General features: G+C 41.6%; 1 protein-coding gene across 3 annotated transcripts in view; it reads left to right on the top strand.

The window, feature by feature from the left end:
* The first annotated feature begins 11,988 nt into the window (after positions 1–11,988).
* Positions 11,989–22,191, top strand: part of pamr1b (peptidase domain containing associated with muscle regeneration 1b) — a 31,567-nt gene continuing 21,364 nt past the window's right edge. For all 3 annotated transcript variants that reach the window (XM_079450380.1, XM_079450379.1, XM_079450381.1), the window contains exons 1-5: positions 11,989–12,210; positions 13,628–13,804; positions 15,639–15,764; positions 18,513–18,627; positions 20,380–20,597. In XM_079450380.1, coding sequence (XP_079306506.1) covers positions 12,075–12,210; positions 13,628–13,804; positions 15,639–15,764; positions 18,513–18,627; positions 20,380–20,597 — 772 coding nt within the window. In that variant the 5' untranslated portion in view covers positions 11,989–12,074. The remainder of the gene's footprint in view (positions 12,211–13,627; positions 13,805–15,638; positions 15,765–18,512; positions 18,628–20,379; positions 20,598–22,191) is intronic.

Raw genomic sequence — 22,191 nt, 5'->3', positions numbered from 1 at the left:
AAGAGCTGGATACTTCCCCACCTTCAGAAGCTGAATGGTACTTTTTTTAATTAACCAGATACATAAACCTATTATAAGCCACATTTTACAACTTATGAACTAAGTTGTTGTTTATTTGTTTGGTCAGTATTTACAGTTGTTTGGCTAAAATTAATTGTATCTAATTTCTATAACTTGATGTTTACTTTTCTTGCCATCTTGCTATACAATATATTGTAGTTTTCTTGAATTTTGTGTCAAAGTAAATAAAATTAGTCTAAAATTTAGTGTGTACTGTGTTTTCACAGAAGTTTATTTATTACAGTTTTTCTTTCACTTTTGTAATGTGAAAAGTTAACACAAATTGTTTTGATTTAGAGCAGTGAATAACTGCTATTAAAATATAATAGGGTATCACTGTTTATTACTGAATTTAAAGGTTCCTAAACTCTTAAAATGATTTTGATATACAGTTCACATAACACAAGATTGGCCCCTCTGTATTAATTGTGGCCCCTCTTGCGCCCCCCTGTTGAAAAAAATCCTAGAATCGCCCCTGAATTAGAGATATCTCTAACTGAGTTACCACCAGTAGAAATCACAATTAAATGTTCATTAAATAAGACTATAAAATTCTAGCAGTGTAACATGTGTAATGTGGAAGACAACATGACAGTAAAATCATCAACAATTTTTATTATAAGATGTTTATTCTTCGATTTTACAAATATCAGAATCAGAAAGAGCTTTATTGTCAAATATGCTTGCACATACAAGGAATTTGTTTTTGTGACATAACCTTCCAGTACACAGAGACAACAACACACAGACAAGAAATAGGCAAATAAATAAGTGTATAAACAATTGTGCTAGAAATTATAATGGGATAGGATTAAGTAGATGCAGAGATGTACTAGGATGGAGGGGTAACAATACATATAAGGATATTGCACTTTTTTATTGCATAAGTGGGGAACATTTAACTGTTCATGAGGTAGATTGCCTGGGGGAAGAAACTGTTCTTGTGACTGACTGTCCTGGTATTTGCGGCTCTGAAGTGCCGGCCAGATGGCAAAAGTTCAAAGATGGGGTAACTTGGATGTGAGGGATCCAGAGTGATTTTCCTAGCCCTTTACCTCACTCTGGATGTATACAGTTCTTGAAGGGTGGGCAGGGGTGTACCAATAATCCTTTCAGCAGTCCGAACCGTTCTCTGTAGTCTTCTGATGTCTGATTTTCTAGCTGAACCAAACCAGACAGTTATTGAAGTGCACAGTACAGACTCAATGATGGATGAGTAGAACTGTTTCAGCAGCTCCTGTGGCAGGTTAAACTTCCTCAGCTGGCGAAGGAAGTACAACCTTTGTTGGGCCTTTTTCACAATTGAATCAATGTGATTGTCCCACTTCAGGTCCTGAGAGATGGTGGTTCCCAGGAATCTGAATGAGTCCACTGCAGCCACAGTGCTGTTCATGATGGTGAGTGGGAGGAGTGCAGGGGGGTTTCTTCTGAAGTCCAGGATCATCTCCACTGTTTTGAGCATGTTCAGCTCCATGTTGTTAAGACTGCACCAGACAGCCAGCTGCTCAACCTCTTGTCTGTAAGCAGACTGGTCACCGTCCTGGATGAGGCCGATGACTGTAGTGTCGTCTGCAAACTTCAGGAGCTTGACAGAAGGGTCTTTAGAGGTGCAGTCGTTGGTGTACAGTGAGAAGAGCAGTGGGGAGAGAACACATCCCTGAGGGGCACCCGTGTTGGTGGAGCAGCTGTTTGACATGAATTTCCCCAGTCTCACTAACTGTTGCCGATCTGTCAGAAAGCTGGTGATCCTCTGACAGATAGAGCTAGGAACAGAGAGCTGGGTCAGTTTGGTCTGGAGGGCTGTTGGGATGATGGTGTTGAAAGCCGAACTAAAGTCCACAAACAGGATCCTCACATAAGTCCCTGTTTTGCCAGATGTTGCAGGATGAAGTGCAATCCCATGTTGATTGCGTCATCCACAGACCTGTTTGCTCGGTAAGCAAACTGCAGGGGGTCCAGTAAGGGTCCAGTGATGTCCTTCAGATTAGCCAGAACCAGTTTTTCAAACGACTTCATGACGACAGACGTAAGAGCCACAGGTCTGTAGTCGTTAAGTCCTGTTATCTTGGGTTTCTTTGGAACGGGGATGATGGTGGAGTGTTTGAAGCAGGAAGGCACTTTACACAACTCCAGAGATCTGTTAAAGATCTGTGAAAAGATGGGGGCCAGCTGGTCAGCACAAGTTTTCAGACAGGCTGGTGTAACGCCATCTGGGCCTGGTGCTTTTCTTCTTTTGTTCTTTCTGAAGACCTGGCGCACATCATCTTCACAGATTTGAAGAGCAGGAGGTGTGGAGAGGGGGATTGAAGGAGGTGTTAACGGTTGTGTAGAGAGATGGTCAGAATGGGTTTTGGGGGTTTCAAATCTACAATAAAACTCATTCAGGTCGTTAGCAAGTCATTGATTAGCCTCAGTGCAGGGGGATGGTGTCTTGTAGTTGGTGATGGCTCTCAGTCCTCTCCACACTGAAGTTGAGTCATTGGAAGTAAACTGGTCCTCCAACTTTTTAGCGTAGGTCTTTTTAGCCGCTCTAATCTCTTTGTTCAGTGTGTTCCTGGCCTGATTGTATAATACTCTGTCCCCATTTCTGTAGGCATCCTCTTTGGCCCGACGAAGATGTCTGAGTTTTGCTGTAAACCATGGCTTATCATTGTTGAATGTTAAATAAGTCCTGGTAGGAATGCATATATCCTCACAAAAACTAATATAGGATGTTACAGTCTCCGTGAGTTCGTCCAGTTCGGTGGTAGCTGCTTCAAAAACACTCCAATCAGTGAGGTCAAAACAGGCTTGAAAATCCTGCTCTGTTTCGCTGGTCCATCTCCTCACAGTCCTTACTACAGGTTTAGCAGATTTAAGTTTTTGCTTGTAGGTCGGTATAAGATGAACCAGACAGCGATCAGACAGCCCCAAAGCTGCTCATGGAACAGAGTGATATGCAGTGGCGGCTGGTGAAAAATATTCTCGGTGGGGCTGTGCCATACTTTTTTGTTTCCGTAACCATCGCAATAAAATTTAACACAAACTGCAGGACAGCAGTGCTCAGTGAAATAGTCAGTAATTATTTAATGCCAATATTAAAAAGTTGAGGCATTCGTACACAAAAACATAAACATCATGATGCACAAACACAAGCCTTTTATTTGCATTTAAACTGAACTTGTAAACAATTGACTATTTCTACATATAAGTAACATCTTTTGGAAAGGCTGTTGGTGCCATTGGTAGTAAATAGGCAACACAATATGCATGCTGTCAGAACAGAGTGGAAAGTGGACAATAACATTAAATTATTATAAAGTTTATAGGAATTCTTACACTGTATAAAGGATGTATAATATAGAAATGGATATCAAGTGGCTGAACTCAAACCTTTGACTGGGTCTTGGAGGAGTAACGTCCGCGCTCGCCATTGTCGTTTAGTAAAAATGGCGCCCCTAGAGCCCAGTCCTTATTTTATCAGGGCTTGGGGCGATAAAATGATCGCCCTTCTTGGATTCTATTTAAGAACGCTGATTGGCTAAATTTTATGTCATACATTCAAATCTTAAATTAGCAATTGGCTTAACTGCTACATAGACCCGCCTCCTTGGGGCGCTTTCTCTATCGCCCCAGAGCTGATGAAGCGGTCAGACAGGCAGAGGAAAGGTTGCAAATATGATTTTGTATCATATTTTACATGTATTACTGGGTGCATTCCATATTTAAAACACACAAATATTGACATACTGATGTTTTTCTCATTATTATTACTATTTTTGTTTTAATTGTTTTCATTTTTTTTTGTGGCTTAAGGGGGGCGGCGCCCTAGCGCCCTCTATTGGCCGGCCGCCACTGGTGATATGCATCCTTTATTGTGGTGTAACAGTGATCCAATATATTACTGCTTCTGGTGGGACATGTAACATGCTGTCTGTATTTTGGCAGTTCACAGGAGAGATTGGCTTTATTAAAGTCCCCAAGAATGATTAAGACGGAGTCCGGGTGTTGTTGTTCTGTCTCTGTGATCTGATCAGCGAGTTTCTGTAAAGCTGAGTTCACGTGCGCTTGTGGAGGAATGTAAACACTCACCAGAATGAACGAGTGAAACTCCCGCGGTGAATAGAACGGCTTGCAGTTGACAAACAGCACTTCTAGATCTGAACAGCACATCTTCTTCAAGACAGTTACATCTGTACACCACCGTTCATTGATGTAAAAACATGTCCTGCCACCGCGCGATTTCCCTGTTGATTCTGCGTCGCGATCTGCTCTAAACAGCTGAAAGTCCGGCAGATGGAGTGCGCTGTCCGGTATGGCGTCATTCAGCCACGTTTCCGTGAAACACAGAGCAGCAGAGAGTGAGAAATCCTTATTTGTCCGAGAGAGCAGAAGGAGTTCGTCCGTTTTGTTGGGTAGAGAGCGGAGATTTGCCAGATGGATGCTAGGCAACGGCGTTCGAAATCCGCGCATCCTGAGTCTGACAAGCGCTCCCGCTCGCTTCCCCCGTCTGCGCGTCCTGAAGCGTCTAATCAGCGCCGCTGTTCCTCCGACGATAATGTTCAGTAAAACTTCTGAATAATTGAAATCCGAAAAAAGATCTTGTGGTGTGTTCTGCCGAATGTTCAGCAGTTCATCCCTGGTGAAACCGATCGTGTTTGTTAAACAAAAAACAGGAAAAACGAATAAAAACAGGACAAACACTGGAGAGCCAAGCACTGAAGCAGCCGTTCGCGGCGCCATCAGGATGTTAATATCACAAAGACCACTACTCTGAACATAGTAATTCAAAGGTTTTTGCTGTTAATTTCATTTTTTGAAATAACTTCCCATTCTTAGACCAGTAAAAAAGTCCAAAACACACATCAAACATTGCCCTAGAGTTCCTATGGAGAACCAAAACAAACGTTTCCATTTAAAACAACTGTTTATTCCATATGCCTCTAGCTTTGTTAAGTTTGTGTATTAAAATAGTTTGCACAGTTCTGATGTTTCTGCCTAACTGTCTTTTATGAACTGTCTGTGGTGTGTGTTTTCTGTGTTTGTTACATGGTAAATCTCCGGCTCTCTGGACTGGTCCTCACTGCAACTTTCCATGTCTGCGTTTTCCATTATCTCAGAGACATATCCCCCAACACTTTTTTCAACAGCATGCCATTGATTCACAAGTGCTGTAGTCCAGACTTTCTTAAAGACACCATGCCATTCTGTTTTTGTCTGCCTTTTTTTCTTTTCTTGAGAACCTCGAAATTCTCATTTTAAAAAGACTCATTTGGTCAGATTTAAAGTAAGGCACAAACGGCATTGGACCATGACCTTATCCACTATTGAGGTCCCCTCTATTTTTCCATGGTGTGCGCTTGATGCTCTACAACATTTAAATAACAAACCTGAATAAACAACCGACTGTAATACCAGCTTGAAATATGTAATTCAGAAATGTCAGTGTGACGTGACAAAACATTACCAGACCATTACTAGTACATGCTTAACCGTGTGGCTTTGACTCTTGGTGTGTTTATAGATTGTGGTTAGCCTATAAAAACATGTCTGTACTGAAAAAGTTAAAGGGCTTGATCCCTCACAAAGATCTTTTAAAATGTGTATAAAAATACCAATTTACTATGTGCTTATTTACTTTCTTTACTGACACTGACACGCATAAAGACAGACATGGTTTTAGCTATTGTTATCTAATTTGCACTCCGTACATCTTAAAATGCACATACAGTATGTCGATCAAGGAAAGTTAAAAATGTTTTTGACCTCAGTACTTCGAAAGACCTGCATACGGCCGTGGGTTGGAGGATAGGTCAATAAAATACATTGGCCAAACATATAATGAAATAACTGGAAAATAAACATTATTGTGACAAATCTACACATGCATGACACCGAAAGATTGGTTTGATGACTACATATTTTAAATAATAGAGCTCTTTATTTAAATGTGTAAAGGGGTTTTACAAATACACATGTAGCCTACTATAAATGTTGGATGTGAAAAAGGAATAAATTAAATATTTAAGTTACATTTAATGTGTGTGTGCGCTCGTGTGTGCTTTTCCCTTTGAAAATGAACTGGCCAATCGTGACTGCCGCATGCCGTGTGAATCCACAAAACACTAAGGCTAGCCTTTGCCGTGTAAATTTCCAGATTCCAGAAAATCACTGCCAGTGTGAATGAACAAAATCTAACAATCCCAGGACAAATACCTGGACACATTTTCTGTGTATTTTCCAGGATCTTTGTGTGAAAAGGGCTTTTGTGAACGGATTATTTTGAAGACATTGTTGAATAAATGAAAGAACATGAAACCATCGGGTCGGAAACAAATAGTTATTTTAATATATTTAACATTTTGTTTAGAAAAAATTCTAACAAATATGAGAAGTGCCCTTTTTTCCTCTTGATCCCCTCCCCTCAAAATGTCTGTGCACGTCCCTGGTAAAAACTTACAGTGGCAAGGCAATGACTGACACTGACAAATTTGTATTACATGCCAGAGAGCTTTGTTATCAGCCCAAACAGTTAAGCAATGAGAACAGATGGTGGAAAAGTAGCTATTGTCTTTATGTGCTCACTATGAGCGTGTGTTAACTCTCGTTTACCATCAGGAGCTTGACTTGTCCTTAAAGGTGATCTGGACCTGACATGCCAGTGTTTTAGTTAATTAACTGAAAGTTTATGTTAAGTGAACCTATGCTTTCTTGAACAGCCCTAAAAAATCTTCAGGAACACGTCTTGAATTCCCATCAACATGAGCCTCACATGGCATGGGGACAAATTATTTTTGGATGAATGTTCATTGTTTTGGAATGAACTAATTCAAAGACCTTTTGGGGTCATTCTTGAAAAAGTATTTGTTTTCAATGTGTCTCTAAGATCAGGGCCACATTAAGACCATAAAGGGCCCCCAGGGTTTAATCCTCCTGAGGGTCACCAGTACACTTTCCTTTATTTTTCGGACATTTCTGTGAGCTAAACTGTAATTTAATGCAGTCCAAAATGTACAATACAGGTAAAGCAACTATAAAAGGATTAGGGGAATTCCTTCATATTAATACAGTATACTGTGCACTATTTTTACTGGTTATTTTTAAGTAAGGGTAAACTATAAACGTCAAACAGACCGAAATGCCTATATAGTATCAGATTTCTGCATTCTTTTGATATATGGTAAACGATTAAAATAATTAGAAATTGCAAGATCACTGTTGAATTGAATTGTCTGCTGCTACTCTTACAGACCTCCGCTCTTCCAGGTGTTTTGGGAGACGGTAGACGGAGTTTCACCTCACTGCAGCGGAATCGGTTTGTTGTATCACTGCACTTGTACCTTCTTTAATATTAGTGTATTTTATTCATAGCATACATTGTTACTTATCATTGTTGTTGCTAAACTTATCCTGATATCTCAATGACCATCTCCTGGTTATTTACTTGAAGATCTTAAACCAAAACACTCAGCGCCGTTAGCATAGCACAAGCGTGCTAGAGGGCTTTCTGTTTACACTGCTAAATATCATCTCGCCTTCTATTTTTCTTGTGTGCTAACAGTTTCTCTCTAAAGTTGCGTATCATCAGCATAGCAGTGAAAGCTTATTCCGTGTCGCTTTATTATATCTCCTAGGGGTAACATGTATAATGCGAAGAGCATAGGCCCTAGTACTGAGCCCTGTGGTACACCGTACTGGACTTGCGATTTGCGTGATACCTCATTGTTTATTTTTACATATTGGAAACAGTCGCATAAATAAGATCTAAGCCATTTCAAAGCTATTTCCTTAATACCGACATCATTTTCAAGTCTATGTAGGAGCATGCTGTGGTCAATGGTGTCGAATGCAGCACTAAGATCTAGCAGCACCAATAAGGAGATACAACCTCGGTCAGACGCCATAAGCAGATCATTTGTAACTCTAATCAGAGCAGTCTCTGTACTGTGATGTGCTCTAAATCCAGACTGGAAATCTTCATTAATCTCATTCCTTTGGAGGAAGGAGCATATTTGAATTGAGACTACTTTTTCCAGAACTTTAGATAAGAAAGGTAGATTCGAAAAAGGTCTATAGTTAACTTGCCCTGCAGGCCTATTACAAAAACTCCAACTGGTCCAAAATGCGGCAGCTCGAGTTCTTACACGTACAAAAAAGTATGAGCATATTAGCCCGGTTCTGTCAACCTTGCACTGGTTACCTATAAAGCATCGCATAAATTTTAAAATCTTGCTTATTACCTATAAAGCCTTGCATGGTTTAGCTCCTCACTACTTGAGAGAACTTCTAACGTATTATAGTCCATCACGTGCACTACGCTCTCAGGCGTCAGGTCAGTTGGTAATACCTAGAATTTCAAAATCAAGTGCAGGCGGCAGATCCTTTTCTTATCTAGCGCCTAAACTTTGGAACAGTCTTCCCTGCAATATCCGGGAGGCGGACACACTCTGTCAGTTTAAATCTAGACTAAAGACGCATCTTTTTAATCTTGCATACACTACATTATCATAATATATGTATTTCAAAGATCTAGGCTGCACTAGTTAGATCAACCGGAACCAGGGACACTTCCAATAACAACTGATGCATTTGTTGCATCAAAGAGTGCAGAACAATACTCTACTCTCAGCCAGTCTTGTCTCATTGTTCCAAGGTTACAAGAGCGGAGCGGGCAGGGCGCAATCCATTCCTAGACCTGACAAATGCTGGACGAAGGAAGTGACGTCCCTACAAAACTTCAGCCACTATTAGATTATTAATGATAATTTTAAATCTATTTTTTTTTATTTTGCCTTGTTGTGCAAGCACTGTTGAGCTTGTGCAGAGGCAGCAGTTTTTGCCAGAGGGGAACTGGAATCCCCTGGTTAGGCCTGGTTTCCCTCCGAGGTTTTTTTTCTCCTCCAATGGAGTTTTGGGTTCCTCGCCACCGTTTGCATACTGTTTTGCACTGTTTTGCCTGGCCGGGGGGGCTGCTAGAATTTGGTAGTCTTATTTAATTAACACTGCATATAGGAATTTATTGTGTGTCTGATATTTGACCTGTGTTTTGAATTCCATAACCTTTTATGTTTTACTTATAGTCATTTTTTCTTGTACAGCTGCTTTGTAACAATGAAAATTGTAAAAAGCGCTATATAAATAAAGCTGACTTGACTTGACTTGACTTAAGAGTATATACTAAAAATCACCGAGCAGCCTTGGTAAGTTGGAATTACTCTTCAAACCCGGTGAGTTATGGCTTCTCTTATTATTGTCACTTGCACCTCATGTCAAATGTTTAGCTTAGCCTTCTCTGTCAGCGGCGAGGGGCCCAACAGTAAGAATGTAAGGAGCTTAGAAAACACTTTGGATGCGAGCAATATTAGCGCACACAGTTCGGTTCCGGTTGAACAACCCCCGCAGCTGGGAAGCTTTGTGAATGTGAGACGGCGTAGTCGCAGGTCAAAACACCACTCAACCGTTCCGACTACAGTCTCGAACAGGTTTGCCCCGCTCAGTGACGCACCGACTGATAAACCTGCTGAAAGTGCCCTAGTTATCGGTGATTCTATTGTTCGGAACATTAACATAGAGGCACCAGCCACCATAGTCAAATGTTTACCGGGAGCCAGAGCGCCTGACATCAAGTCAAATTTAGCAGAGCGAAGACATTTTGGATCATTATCTGGTATCATGCATTATCTGGTATTCACTACCCAATGGTGGCAAATCAAACTCCAAGTTACAAATATTGTAGAACAATAACTTCGACTACAAAAGGTGCATTTCTTGATAATTTGCCTGAATTGTCTCAAATCTCTAGCATGAGTAATAACGTTAAAGATCTTGACTTTACCATTGAAAATATTAATGCCACCTTCTCGGAAACGCTAGACATAGTTGCTCCTCTGCGCTTAAAGAAGATTAAAAATAACCGACCGACACCGTGGAATAATGAACTCACTCAGGCTCTAAAGAAAGCGGCACGAAAAATGGAGCGCAACTTTAAGAAAACTAAATTAGAGGTATTTCGTACTGCCTGGAAGGATAGTATTAAAAAATACAGGAAAGCCCTAAAAACGTCTAGATCTGCCTACCTTTCATCACTAATAGAAGAAAACCAGCATAACCCTAGGTTTTTATTTGATACAGTGGCTAAATTAACCAAAAGTAAATCGTCAGCGACTTCTGATTCTGTATACCAGCATAGCAATGATGATTTTATGAACTATTTCACAAATATAATCCAAGATATTAGAGAAAAAATTATAACTATGCAACCAGAAGTGAATCCCGCTGAACAAACGACTAACTACAGTGCCTCTAAGGAGAAATTACATTTATTTTCTACTATAGATCATGATGAACTCTCTAAAATCATTAGATCATCTAAATCAACTTCATGCATGTTAGACCCTATACCTACAAATCTACTGAAAGAAATGCTCCCAGAAATTATAGATCCTCTACTTAGCATTATTAACTCATCTCTGACATTAGGACATGTGCCTAAAGCATATAAGGTGGCTGTTATAAGGCCCCTTGTCAAAAAACCCCATCTGGACACTGGAGAACTAGTTAACTACAGACCTATTTCGAATCTACCTTTCTTATCTAAAGTTCTGGAAAATGTAGTCTCAACTCAAATATGCTCCTTCATCCAAAGGAATGAGATTAATGAAGATTTCCAGTCTGGATTTAGAGCACATCACAGTACAGAGACTGCTCTGATTAGAGTTACAAATGATCTGCCTATGGCGTCCGACCTAGGTTGTATCTCCTTATTGGTGCTGCTAGATCTTAGTGCTGCATTCGACACCACTGACCACAGCATGCTCCTACATAGACTCGAAAATTATGTTGGTATTAAGGAAATAGCTTTGAAATGGCTTAGATCTTATTTATGCGACCGTTTTCAATATGTAGCAATAAACAATGAGGTATCACGCAAATCGCAATTCCAGTACGGTGTACCACAGGGCTCAGTCTTAGGGCCTATGCTCTTCGCATTATACATGCTACCTCTAGGAGATATAATAAAGCGACACGGAGTAAGCTTTCACTGTTATGCTGATGATACGCAACTTTATATTTCCTCTAAGCCTCATGAAACACAGCAATTCCATCGAATAGTGGAATGCATAGTCGGTATATAAAAAAGTGGATGAGTAGCAATTTTTTATTACTGAACTCGGACAAAACTGAAGTGTTACTTATCGGACCGAAAACTGCCCTACGTAACAACCAAGAATACTGCATAACTATTGATGGATCTTCCATAAAATCTTCAGTTAAGAATCTTGGCTTTATATTCGATAGTACTCTATCATAATTTATATATTTCAAAGATCTAGGCTGCACTAGTTAGATCAACCGGAACCAGGGACACTTCCAATAACAACTGATACATTTGTTGCAATGTACTCTACTCTCAGTCTTATTTAATTAACACTGCATATAGGAATTTAATGTGTGTCTGATATTTGACCTGTGTTTTGAGTTCCATAACCTTTTATGTTTTACTTATAGTCAATGTTTTCTTGTACAGCTGCTTTGTAACAATGAAAAATTTAAATATATATTCGCTATATAAATTAAGCTGACTTTACTTGACTACACATTTTTGGGAGTCAGGAAATGCACCAGTCTGCCTGGAAACAAATCAGTGTTTACAAGATACCAAGCTGACACAATAAATTCTTCTAAGAAAGAATAAACATACCAGGCAAATCTGTTTTAACTCTGGAAACTTAAAATAGTGTTAGAATAGAATAGTTGCCTACTGCACTTTTATTCTGAAACAGTGAGTGTACTCCACAGTACAGATTTTTATAAGTGGAGACTCTTAAAAGGCTCGACCCTGAAACCTAACACCAAGGGAGGGGAGAGAAACTTAACAACAGATAGAGGAACTACTTTGAGTATAGCGAATGAAAAGAGAGAGGGTGCATAGGGGCAAGAGAGTATGTGAGTCAGAAGGGTGGGAAGGAAGGAAAGAGGAGAGGTGATGTTAGTGCAGCTGAGTTCAGAGAGTAAACAGAACTTGAGACCATAGCATGTGTTTATCTGGAGTGCTTCATGGGTGCAGCCAGCAGGCATGCGGCATCCACTCCTTGAGCTTCAGCTCTCTGCCCTGCATCACCCTCCTCACCATCCTCCTCCTGCTTGCTCAGGGGACAGCCTGGCCATATGGTGAGTTTCTTTTTTCAAAAAGAGTCTCTGTGTCTTTGCGATAAGCTGTCTGTCTGTACATAGCAAGACTTGTAAACGGAGAGAGAGAGAGAGAGAGAGCAAGAGAGAATGTAACTGCTGGATTGCATTAGATTGTAGAACGGGAGATAGTTAACAAACAATAACTGGTTTATTTTCTGTAAAATAAAACTTTATATTTATTTGTTATCTTGGAACAAACCTGTAATCGTGAGATGCTACAATCCTGCACTCAGACAGGACTCACATAGTGTTAGACAGTAAGACAAAGGACATATCAGACTATACATTTTGTGAATCTTTCTTGGTTAGATGTAAACAGACCAGTCGTTGGCAGTAAGTGGTGAGCATAGAGTATTAAAGGCAACGGTTAGACAAGGAAAACAATGATACATTTTCAAGAAAAACACCTCCCCCTCCCACCCAAGAGAGGAAAGTCTTTTGGATTTTGGAAAATAATATTAGTTCATCTAAAAGGTATGCCTTACATCATGTGTAGTTATCCCAACCACAGCTCTAGTCAAGATTGTAAAGCCTAACAAAGACAGAACATACACAAACAAAGGCTGGATAGGCAACAAAGACATCCAGATGTTTGTGGTTTCCCCTGAAGTGTGGGTGAAGGTATATTTAGAGTGAGAGCCCTGCCAAGACTCAGATGAGTTTCCTTCTGTAGTGCTGCTAAATCATTCAGGTCTAAGGAATATCTGACCACTGCACTAAAGTGTGTGCTTTTGAACCTTTGATAAAAAATGATACTGTACTGACTTCTTCAAACTACTGTATGCAGCTCAGAATTAGACATGACTTTAAACCCTTAGTAGCTCAAGTAAACTTTTAAGACTAACTGAGTTTGCTCACTTATATTGTACTTTACGTTTGAAGAGCAGAGCCTTCTAAGAGGCTATAGAATAGTTCACTTTAAAATAAAAATGTATACAAAAATGATAATTACATAATTCACTGACTAATATATTCTGTCGAAAACACACTGAGGCTTATGAAGAAATCTTCCAGTGTATAATACATTCTATATTTCCAGGGTATGATATGTGCTAACCTAAATCAGTTCCATGCTTCCTTTTAAAACCAATCTGATTGTCTGTAGTTGCCAGATAATCCTTGAGTCTGTCCATAAGGATATGCTCTAGAATTTTTTTAATTATACTTGCCAAAGCAATTGGTCTATGACTTTCTTTACTGGATATTTTACCTGATTTATCTTTGATCACTGGCAATTAAACTGTTAGCATAGAATCAGGTAGCACACCATGTAACATAAATCTAGTAAAACACAAAGCCCTGTCCAGAAAACCACCCCTAAATGTTTTAAAGAAACAAGAATATGTTTCTTGATACATCTTGTGTAGGCAATTTGATAATGCTTGTTGCTTAATAGATTACAGGTTCCTGTATAACTACTGTCCAGGGCCAGAGTGGAGCGTGATGTGCAGGGGATGTTGTGAATATGATGTCATCCACTGTAAATGTCCTCTTCAAGGGTCCCCTGTGGGTTATGCAGTGCCGTGCTGTCGAAATGTCGCAAATGAATGTGATCCCTGCATAATACACCCCGGTAAGGGAAAGGTGGTGGTTTGTTTTGAGTATTTTTTATTGATGTTTTAGCTAAATAGATGTTAAAGCTAAATATAACATTTTTAAATGGAAGCTTTGTTTTATAAGTATAAATCATTGTATTTTTTTGTTTCCTAGGGAAATATAATTATAATATTAATAAAGTGTTTGGCCCAAAAACATACAAAATTTAATTATTTATGTAATAATTTCCAGACAATTTTTAATCCTCCTAAAAAAATGTGTATATAGTATGAAATACATTACAGATCTGTTATAGTCTCATGGAGCGGAGACTCAGAACTGGTGTTACTGTTGCAGTCTCTAGGGAGACTCAAAACTTTTGGTGTTGCTGTTATTGCCTCTCCAAAATGGACAACTTTGCTGATCTGTTGCAGTCTCTGGGGGGAGACTAAGAACTTTGAAGATCTGTTACTGTCTCTCAGAATGTGAGACTCAGAACTTGGTTGAGTTGCTCTGTTATTGCCTCTCTGGAGCGGAGACTCAGAACTTGGGTGTGTTGCCCTATAACTGTATCGCTTGAGCTATTGGTATTCCTTTTCTGAAGGAAAAGATTGCATTTGGCGATCCACAATTTCAGTGCTGTGATTGGCTGTTGATGTCAGAGGGGGCTCACTTACCATTCCTCCTCTGTATGAAACTCATTTGCATAGGACAATGATATGTGACTTTTGTGGTTTGCCTATTCATATTTCACTTCCCTAAGCACTTTCAAAATAGCTTTTGCATTGACCTGAATGTATAGAGTACAAACACTGTTTTACAGTTTGCAAATGACTTGTAAATTGGTTCCCAATTTAAACTTCTGTGCATCAGCAACACTCACTCAATGGCAAACAAGTAATTCATAAGAAGACAACTGATGGTTCCTGTATTAACAGCAATACGTTTCTCTTTCCTAAATTATTTGATTTTTAATCATAAATAATTATATATTATGTGACAGGCAGTCAATCATGCAATGGTTTGCAAAAATCATTGTCCTATTAAACAGCTATTTGAATTAAGGTACAATATTCACCAATCAAAATGTATTTATCAATCAGTGCCCTTGTTTTTATATCTCAGTGGGGACCTAAGCCTGAATACACAGCAACTCATGGGGACTCAAAATTTAGGTCCCCATGGGCAAAACGCTTATAAATCATACAGAACTATACAGGTACATCAAAAAAATATGAATTTCAATATTTTTTGTCACTCATTTCAGAAAGTAAAACCCATATATTATATAGATTCATTACACATAGAGGGAAATATTTCAAGCCTTTATTTCTTGACATTTTGATGATTATGGCTTACAGATAATGAAAACCCTAAATTCAGTGTCTCAGAAACCGTCTAGTTAGTCCGTGTCCTGGTTGTCACTGTTATTTATCTTGTGCTGTTTACTCCCTCGTGGGTTTTTGTTTTGTGTTTATTGTTATTAAAATCTTATTGTTAACCCCGTCATCCCCGTGTCTGCCTGCACTTGGGTTCTCCCTCTAACACATCCCTGACAGGAAAGTGTGCGGAAAGATGCAGGATATACAGTATTATTGATGCCAAGACCATTCTAAAAGAATTTCCATTTTAAAAGATTTCAAAAGATCATCACCCCTTTAACCAATCATAACAGATACAGTAACTACTTGACAGTATTAAAAGCAAATTACTCTTCTAATGCATGTTGTTATTACATAAAAAGTCAAACCTCAAAAAAATGTATTCGGGATAATATAATTTTTTAGATGAGTAAGTCAATGCTTGTATATTAACACTTTAGTCCACATTATTTCTTAACGTCATCTTTCAATGTTGTTTTCCCACTGTAGGCTGCAGCATATTTGAGAACTGTAAACGCTGTAACAATGGTACTTGGGGCCCAAGGGATGATTTTTTTGTGAAAGGGCAGTACTGCGCAGAGTGTCGGCCTGGCTGGTCTGGTGGGGATTGTTTAAGTGAGTTCTTTTACAATCTGCTGTGTCCATTGATGCATACAGAGACATGTATAAAATTCAGTTTCGCTCTAAAACATTATTGTGAAAGCGTCTGGTTTAGTTTTTGCTTACTTGTTTAAAGATCACATACTAACATTTAGCCTGGTTGCTCTCATCTCTGCCCGAGTGTGACTGTCATCATAGGTTTCAAACGCACCCAGGCGTGGTTTGATTAGGACAGTGCGAGTACGTCCTTAAGGATTTTGATGATGCATTTTCTGACAAGCATAATTATATACTGTATATACAGCAGTGGTAAAAAATAAGATACTATTTCAGACCGTTTTTCTGATTTTAAAATATACTATTTATAGGTATGTGTTTAGGTAAAATTCTAATTTTTGTTTGATTCTGTGATCTACTAACAGTATTATTTAACAAATTTTAAATTAAAATATTTTGTTTTTATTTGATCAATGTAAACTTCCTCCATGGAACAGGCAGCTGTTGTATTTGAACAGGATTTAACGCAAAAAAAGTGTGAAAGTAAAAGATATAAACACAAAAGAATATTCAATGACTAGAAATCACAATCAATTAAAATAAAACGGAGACATAGTCCCACCAGCGTGTCCTAGGTCTTCCCCGGGGTCTCCTCCCGGTCGGACGGGCCCGGAGCACCTTCCGGGGAAGGTGTCCAGTAGGCATCCGTAACAGATGCCCAAGCCACCTCAGCTGACCCCTCTCGATGTGGAGGAGCAGCGGCTCTACTCCGAGCTCCTCCCGGGTGACCGAGCTTCTCACCCTATCTCTAAGGGATCGCCCAGCCACCCTGCGGAGGAAGCTCATTTCAGCCGCCTGTATCCGGGATCTTGTCCTTTCGGTCCATAAAAATTACGAACAGAACCGGTGACAAAGGGCAGCCCTGCCGGAGTCCGACATGCACTGGGAACAAGTCCGACTTACTGCCGGCAATGCGAACCAAGCTCCTGCTTCGGCCGTACAGGGACCTGACAGCCCTTAGCAAAGGACCACAGACCCCATACTCCCGAAGCACCCTCCACAGGATGCCATGAGGGACACAGTCGAATGCCTTCTCCAAATCCACAAAACACATGTGGATTGGTTGAGCAAACTCCCATGAACCCTCCAGCACCCTGTAGAGGGTGTAGAGCTGGTCCAGCGTTCCACGGCCAGGACGAAAACCACAATGTTCCTCCTGAATCCGAGGTTCTACTATCGGCCATATTCTCCTCTCCAGTACCCTGGCATAGACTTTCCCGGGAAGGCTGAGGAGTGTGATCCCCCTGTAGTTGGAACACACCCTCCGGTCCCCCTTCTTAAAAAGAGCGACCACCACCCCGGTCTGCCATCCCAGAGGCACTGTCCCCGACCGCCACGCGATGCTGCAGAGGCGTGTCAGCCAAGACAGCCCCACAACATCCAGAGACTTGAGGTACTCAGGGCGAATCTCATCCACCCCCGGTGCCATGCCACTGAGGAGTTTCTTGACTACCTCAGTGACTTCGGCTTGGGTGATGGACGAGTCCACCTCTGAGCCCTCAGCCTCTGCTTCCTCAATGGAGGACGTGATGGTGGGATTGAGGAGATCCTCGAAGTACTCCTTCCACCGTCCGACGACATCCCCAGTTGAGGTCAACAGCCTCCCACCTCCACTGTAAACAACGTTGGTAGGGCACTGTTTCCCTCTCCTGAGGCGCCGGACGGTTTGCCAAAATCTCTTCGAGGCCAGTCGATAGTCCTTCTCCATGGCCTCACCAAACTCCTCCCAGGCCCGAGTTTTTGCCTCCACAACCACCCGGGCAGCAGTCCGCTTCGCCTGCCAGTACCTGTCAGCTGCCTCAGGAGTCCCACAAGCCAACCAGGCCCGATAAGACTCCTTCTTCAGCTTGACGGTTTCCCTTACTTCCGGTGTCCACCACCGGTTTCGGGGATTCCCGCCTCGACAGGCACCGGAGACCTTACGGCCACAGCTCCGAGTGGCCGCTTCGACAATGGCGGCGGAGAACATGGTCCACTCGGACTCAATGTCTCCAGCCTCCCTCGGGATCTGGTTGAAGCTCTGCCGGAGGTGGGAGGTAAAGATCTCTCTGACAGGAGACTCGGCCAGGCGTTCCCAGCAGACCCTTACAGTACGTTTGGGTCAGCTGAGTCTGTCCAACTTCCTCTCCTGCCATCGGATCCAACTCACCACCAGGTGGTGATCAGTTGACAGCTCCGCCCCTCTCTTAACCCGAGTGTCCAAAACATATGGTCTGGTGCCACGTGCACTGATGGACACCCTTATGCTGAACATGGTGTTCGTTATAGACAAACTGTGACTAGCACAGAAGTCCAATAACTGAACACCGCTCGGGTTCAAATCAGGGGGGCCGTTCCTCCCAATCACGCCCCTCCAGGTGTCACTGTCGTTGTCGACATGGGCGTTGAAGTCACCCAGTAGGACGACGGAGTCCCCAGTCGGAGTACTTTCCAGCACCCCTCCCAGAGACTCCAAGAAGGTCGGGTACTCTGCAACATAGCTCCTAGGGTCACTCGGGTACTCAAACCCCTCCACCACGTTAAGGTGGCGGTTCAAGGAAGGGTAAAAACAAATTGTTTAGTTAAAATATTAAAATGTGAAAACTAGACAGTGTTTGAGTAAGATGGAAATGTTTACAGATACAGATTTCAGAATAAATTAAGTTTAATACAAATTAAATGCATTCTTGACAAAATCATTTTGCTGACTCTTGACTCCTATTTGAGCTTGTGGAGGGGTGATACATAGGAGGCAGGGTCACCTGGTGCTGGAGAGTTACCCAACCAATGCCCGCTGTGAATGGACACTAAAAGTGGACCAGCCTTTTACAATTGATCTAAGGTAAGAAATCACAACAGTGAAAGAATATACAATTATTTTCAAATCACATATTGCCTCGATTAAGTGAACAAACCACATGTGGGGGGGGGGAGTATAAATAGAGTAAGGGACTGCTAACTCTTAATATATGAACTGTTTACACTGCAGTAAAGGAAATTAATTACTTTTACTTTCATTTTAAAACATCAACTTTGTGAATGTACTTAGTTAATTCACAAGAGCTTACTTATATTTAATTTAAAGAAATTATATACATTTTAAATAAATCATCAACTAAATTCATGTTTATGAGTTTCTAGTGATTACTTTTTGAAAAGCAACTCAAAAGCAATTTAAAATCATACCTTAATGTAATGAAGCACCAGAAAGATGAGGATCCATTTGCACACTTTATTGTACACCAACGTGGTCGTACAGGCGGCTGTACGACCACGATGGTGTACAATAAAGTGTGCAAATGGATCCTTTGGTCAATCTCCAGCAAACACAATTGTAAGGGTAGGCATTCTCGTTGTCAAAATACAGGCAGATAATCAGGGCAGGCAGAAAACAATCAAAAGATAATTAAACTCTCCAAGATAGACACATGATAGATAGACACATGATTGATAGACACATGATAGACAGACACATGATAGACAGACACATGATAGATAGACACATTACATTTTACATTACATTTAGTCATTTAGCAGACGCTTTTATCCAAGCGACTTACAGATGAGGAAACATTGGAAGCAATTATAACAACATAGGCCACAAAAGTACACAAGTGCATCAAACTAGTCCATTAAAGCCTAGCACAGTATAAAAAGCTAAGAATAGTGAGGTTAGTACATTTTTTTTATTATAAAGAAGGAAAGGGAAGAGAATTAGGAAAAATCAATCAGCGACGTGTTGACGGAAGAGATGCGTTTTTAGGCGTTTTTTAAAGATGGCAACCAAGTCTGCTGATCTTGTAGCAGCAGGTAGATCATTCCACCAATGTGGAACAGATCCAGAGAAGGTACGGGAGAGTGACTTTTTTCCTTTTTGGGATGGTACCACTAGTCGTTGTTCCTTTGCAGACCGCAGTGATCTGGCGTTGTGCAGATCCGGTGTTGGTCTTGTAGGCCATGTAGACACATGATAGACAGACAGGGCTAAACAGACAGAAATAACGCTCAGTAATGATGCCAGGGCAAAACAAGTAAGTCTTCGCAATGAGTGTGAATATCAGGTGCATGTGCAATCAGTTCCGATATGTGGGTTTATGGGAAGTGAAGTCCGGATAAAAGTTAATACTCGGGAGATGGCTCCCTCACATGGCGATTGAGGAGCGAAGCAGAAGCTTCACTCGTTACAGAGTCCCCCCTGCGAGCGGCGAAAATTTGCGGGAGAAAAAGGTACATGAAAACATTTTGGCTGAAGGTCCGTGTCGTTGAGAGAGCACCGCACCTATACCGGTGTTGGAGGCATCCACTTCGACAATAAAGGGTTGATTAGGATCGGGATGATGGAGTATAGGTGAAGACGTAAATCTCTCCTTCAGATCCTGGAAAGCGTTTAGAGCTTTTTGAGCAACCAGCATCTTTTAGGGTGTCTGTATCAGCAAGTCACAGAATTAAATGTCTCAAATGTCACTGATTTAAATGTTTAAGAAAAAAAACTTTATGGGAAATAAAATGGAAAAATTATCAAATAGAGTGAAAATGTGTTTCAAGGCAGATAAAACAACACAAATAAACTAATCTGTTATTTTGTCATTCGCAGGTTCATGATGCTCAGCGTGGAGTTTGATTATAGCTGTCAGTATGACTACGTGGAAGTGAGGGATGGAGACAACTTGAACTCACGCATAATTGGTCGTTACTGTGGAAATGAGCGGCCTCCTCCACTTAGAAGCACTGGCAATTCTCTCCACATTCTTTTTGTCTCAGATGGTTACAAGAATTTTGATGGGTTTTTTGCCATCTTCCAGGAGAGTTCAGGTAGAACACAACAGTGTAAACACAATAGTCAAAATGTCTTAATCAACTCTTGTTGGTGTTCTAAACTTGAAGACATCTAAAACAGGGTTTCTCAACTACAGTCCTGGGCACCCATTGCTCTGCAGATTTGCACAAACAAAATATGCAGAGCAAGTGGGTCCTCATGAGTGGAGTTGAGAAATCCTGATTTAAAACACTCTGAGATGGGGTCTGAAGTTGAAAACTGTTGTTCTTATCACTTTAAAACTGTGTGCATTACAGCTCATTGTTTAAAGGTCATGTATCACACATAGTTTCTGCCCATCTCATATTAATCTTGAGCGGAGTATGGTACCTCTACTTTAATGTTTTAATAGGAAATGAAGCCAACTAACAGCTAATTACTGGGAACAAAAATTGGTATATGTCAGTGCAGTCATGACCTGAGGTTGAGTTTACAGTTTCGGCACATCGCCACCTAGTGGTAAACTATATTTGTCCACATATAACGTCTCGGTTACAAATGTAACCTCTGTTCCCTGATGGAGGGAACAAGACGTTGTGTCGAACCGACAGATGGGGTTCGCCCCTGAGAACCTATCATCTTCTGACTATTTTGAAAAGGCCAATGAAATTGGCGAATTAAATTTGCATGCCGGGCTCCGCCCTCGGATATCCGGGTATAAAAGGGGAGCCGGCGTGCTCATTCATTCACCTTTTGTGCTGAGGAGGCTGAGAGCATCTCACGATCGCTGCAGCGGACGGCTAATGTTGTGGCATGAGGGACACAACGTCTCGTTCCCTCCATCAGGGAACAGAGGTTACATACGTAACCGAGACGTTCCCTTTCTGTCGGTCTCCAAGACCTGCCCGGGGTTAGGATGCGACGGCAGCAGGCGTAATGACGATACGCCTACTGCCAGTGCGCCACGCTCTCCAGGGAACTCATCTCTGTAGTCAGTGCTGTCGCGGTCCCATGTGCGTCAACCCGAGGACACCATGCCCAGGAGCCTCTGAAACTGATTTCAGGGGACCCCTGGCTGCTGCCTGAAAGTTCAAGAAGCTCAGCACTGACTGTGCGTCATGGAGACAGTGTTGAGTTCTCTACCAGGAAAAGGGGAGCTCTGCGCCAGGGAGAGCTGCTCTTTTTCCCGGCTGACCCGTTACTGACATGCCAGCCCCTCGACAGTGCAGAGGGAGACTGGACATGAGAGTATGCGGTCAGTTGTCATGAACCACTCCTGGCGTCTGACAGACACCAGGACGCGCTTCTGCGCCTCCTGAACGGCACCCTTGCAAGGTGCTGCTCAAGGTATGCAGCGACCCCTGGTTTTGGGGATGATGAAGTGCGGCTGTAGAAGCCACTGAACATTTCGGCCGAGGGGACGGTTCGATCGCCTTCGCCAGAGGGGTGGCAGCCCCGGCCTGGAGCACGGGAACATCCCTGCCTCTGCTGAGGTAAGAGGATGCCCGAAGTCCGGCGAAATGGATCGAATGCCGAGAGGGACCACACTCCCAGCCACCGTGATGGTTTGAAATGCTAACCAAGCACCCAGGGACCTCACAGGGGGGGCTACGATCTGCTTCATCAACCCGCGGGGGTTGGTTCAATGAC

Source organism: Barbatula barbatula (assembly GCF_947034865.1).
Source record: "Barbatula barbatula genome assembly, chromosome: 25".
NCBI classification, from domain to species: domain Eukaryota; kingdom Metazoa; phylum Chordata; class Actinopteri; order Cypriniformes; family Nemacheilidae; genus Barbatula; species Barbatula barbatula.
Note: the sequence above shows the minus strand (reverse complement) of the source record. Positions and strands in the feature narration are given on the sequence as shown.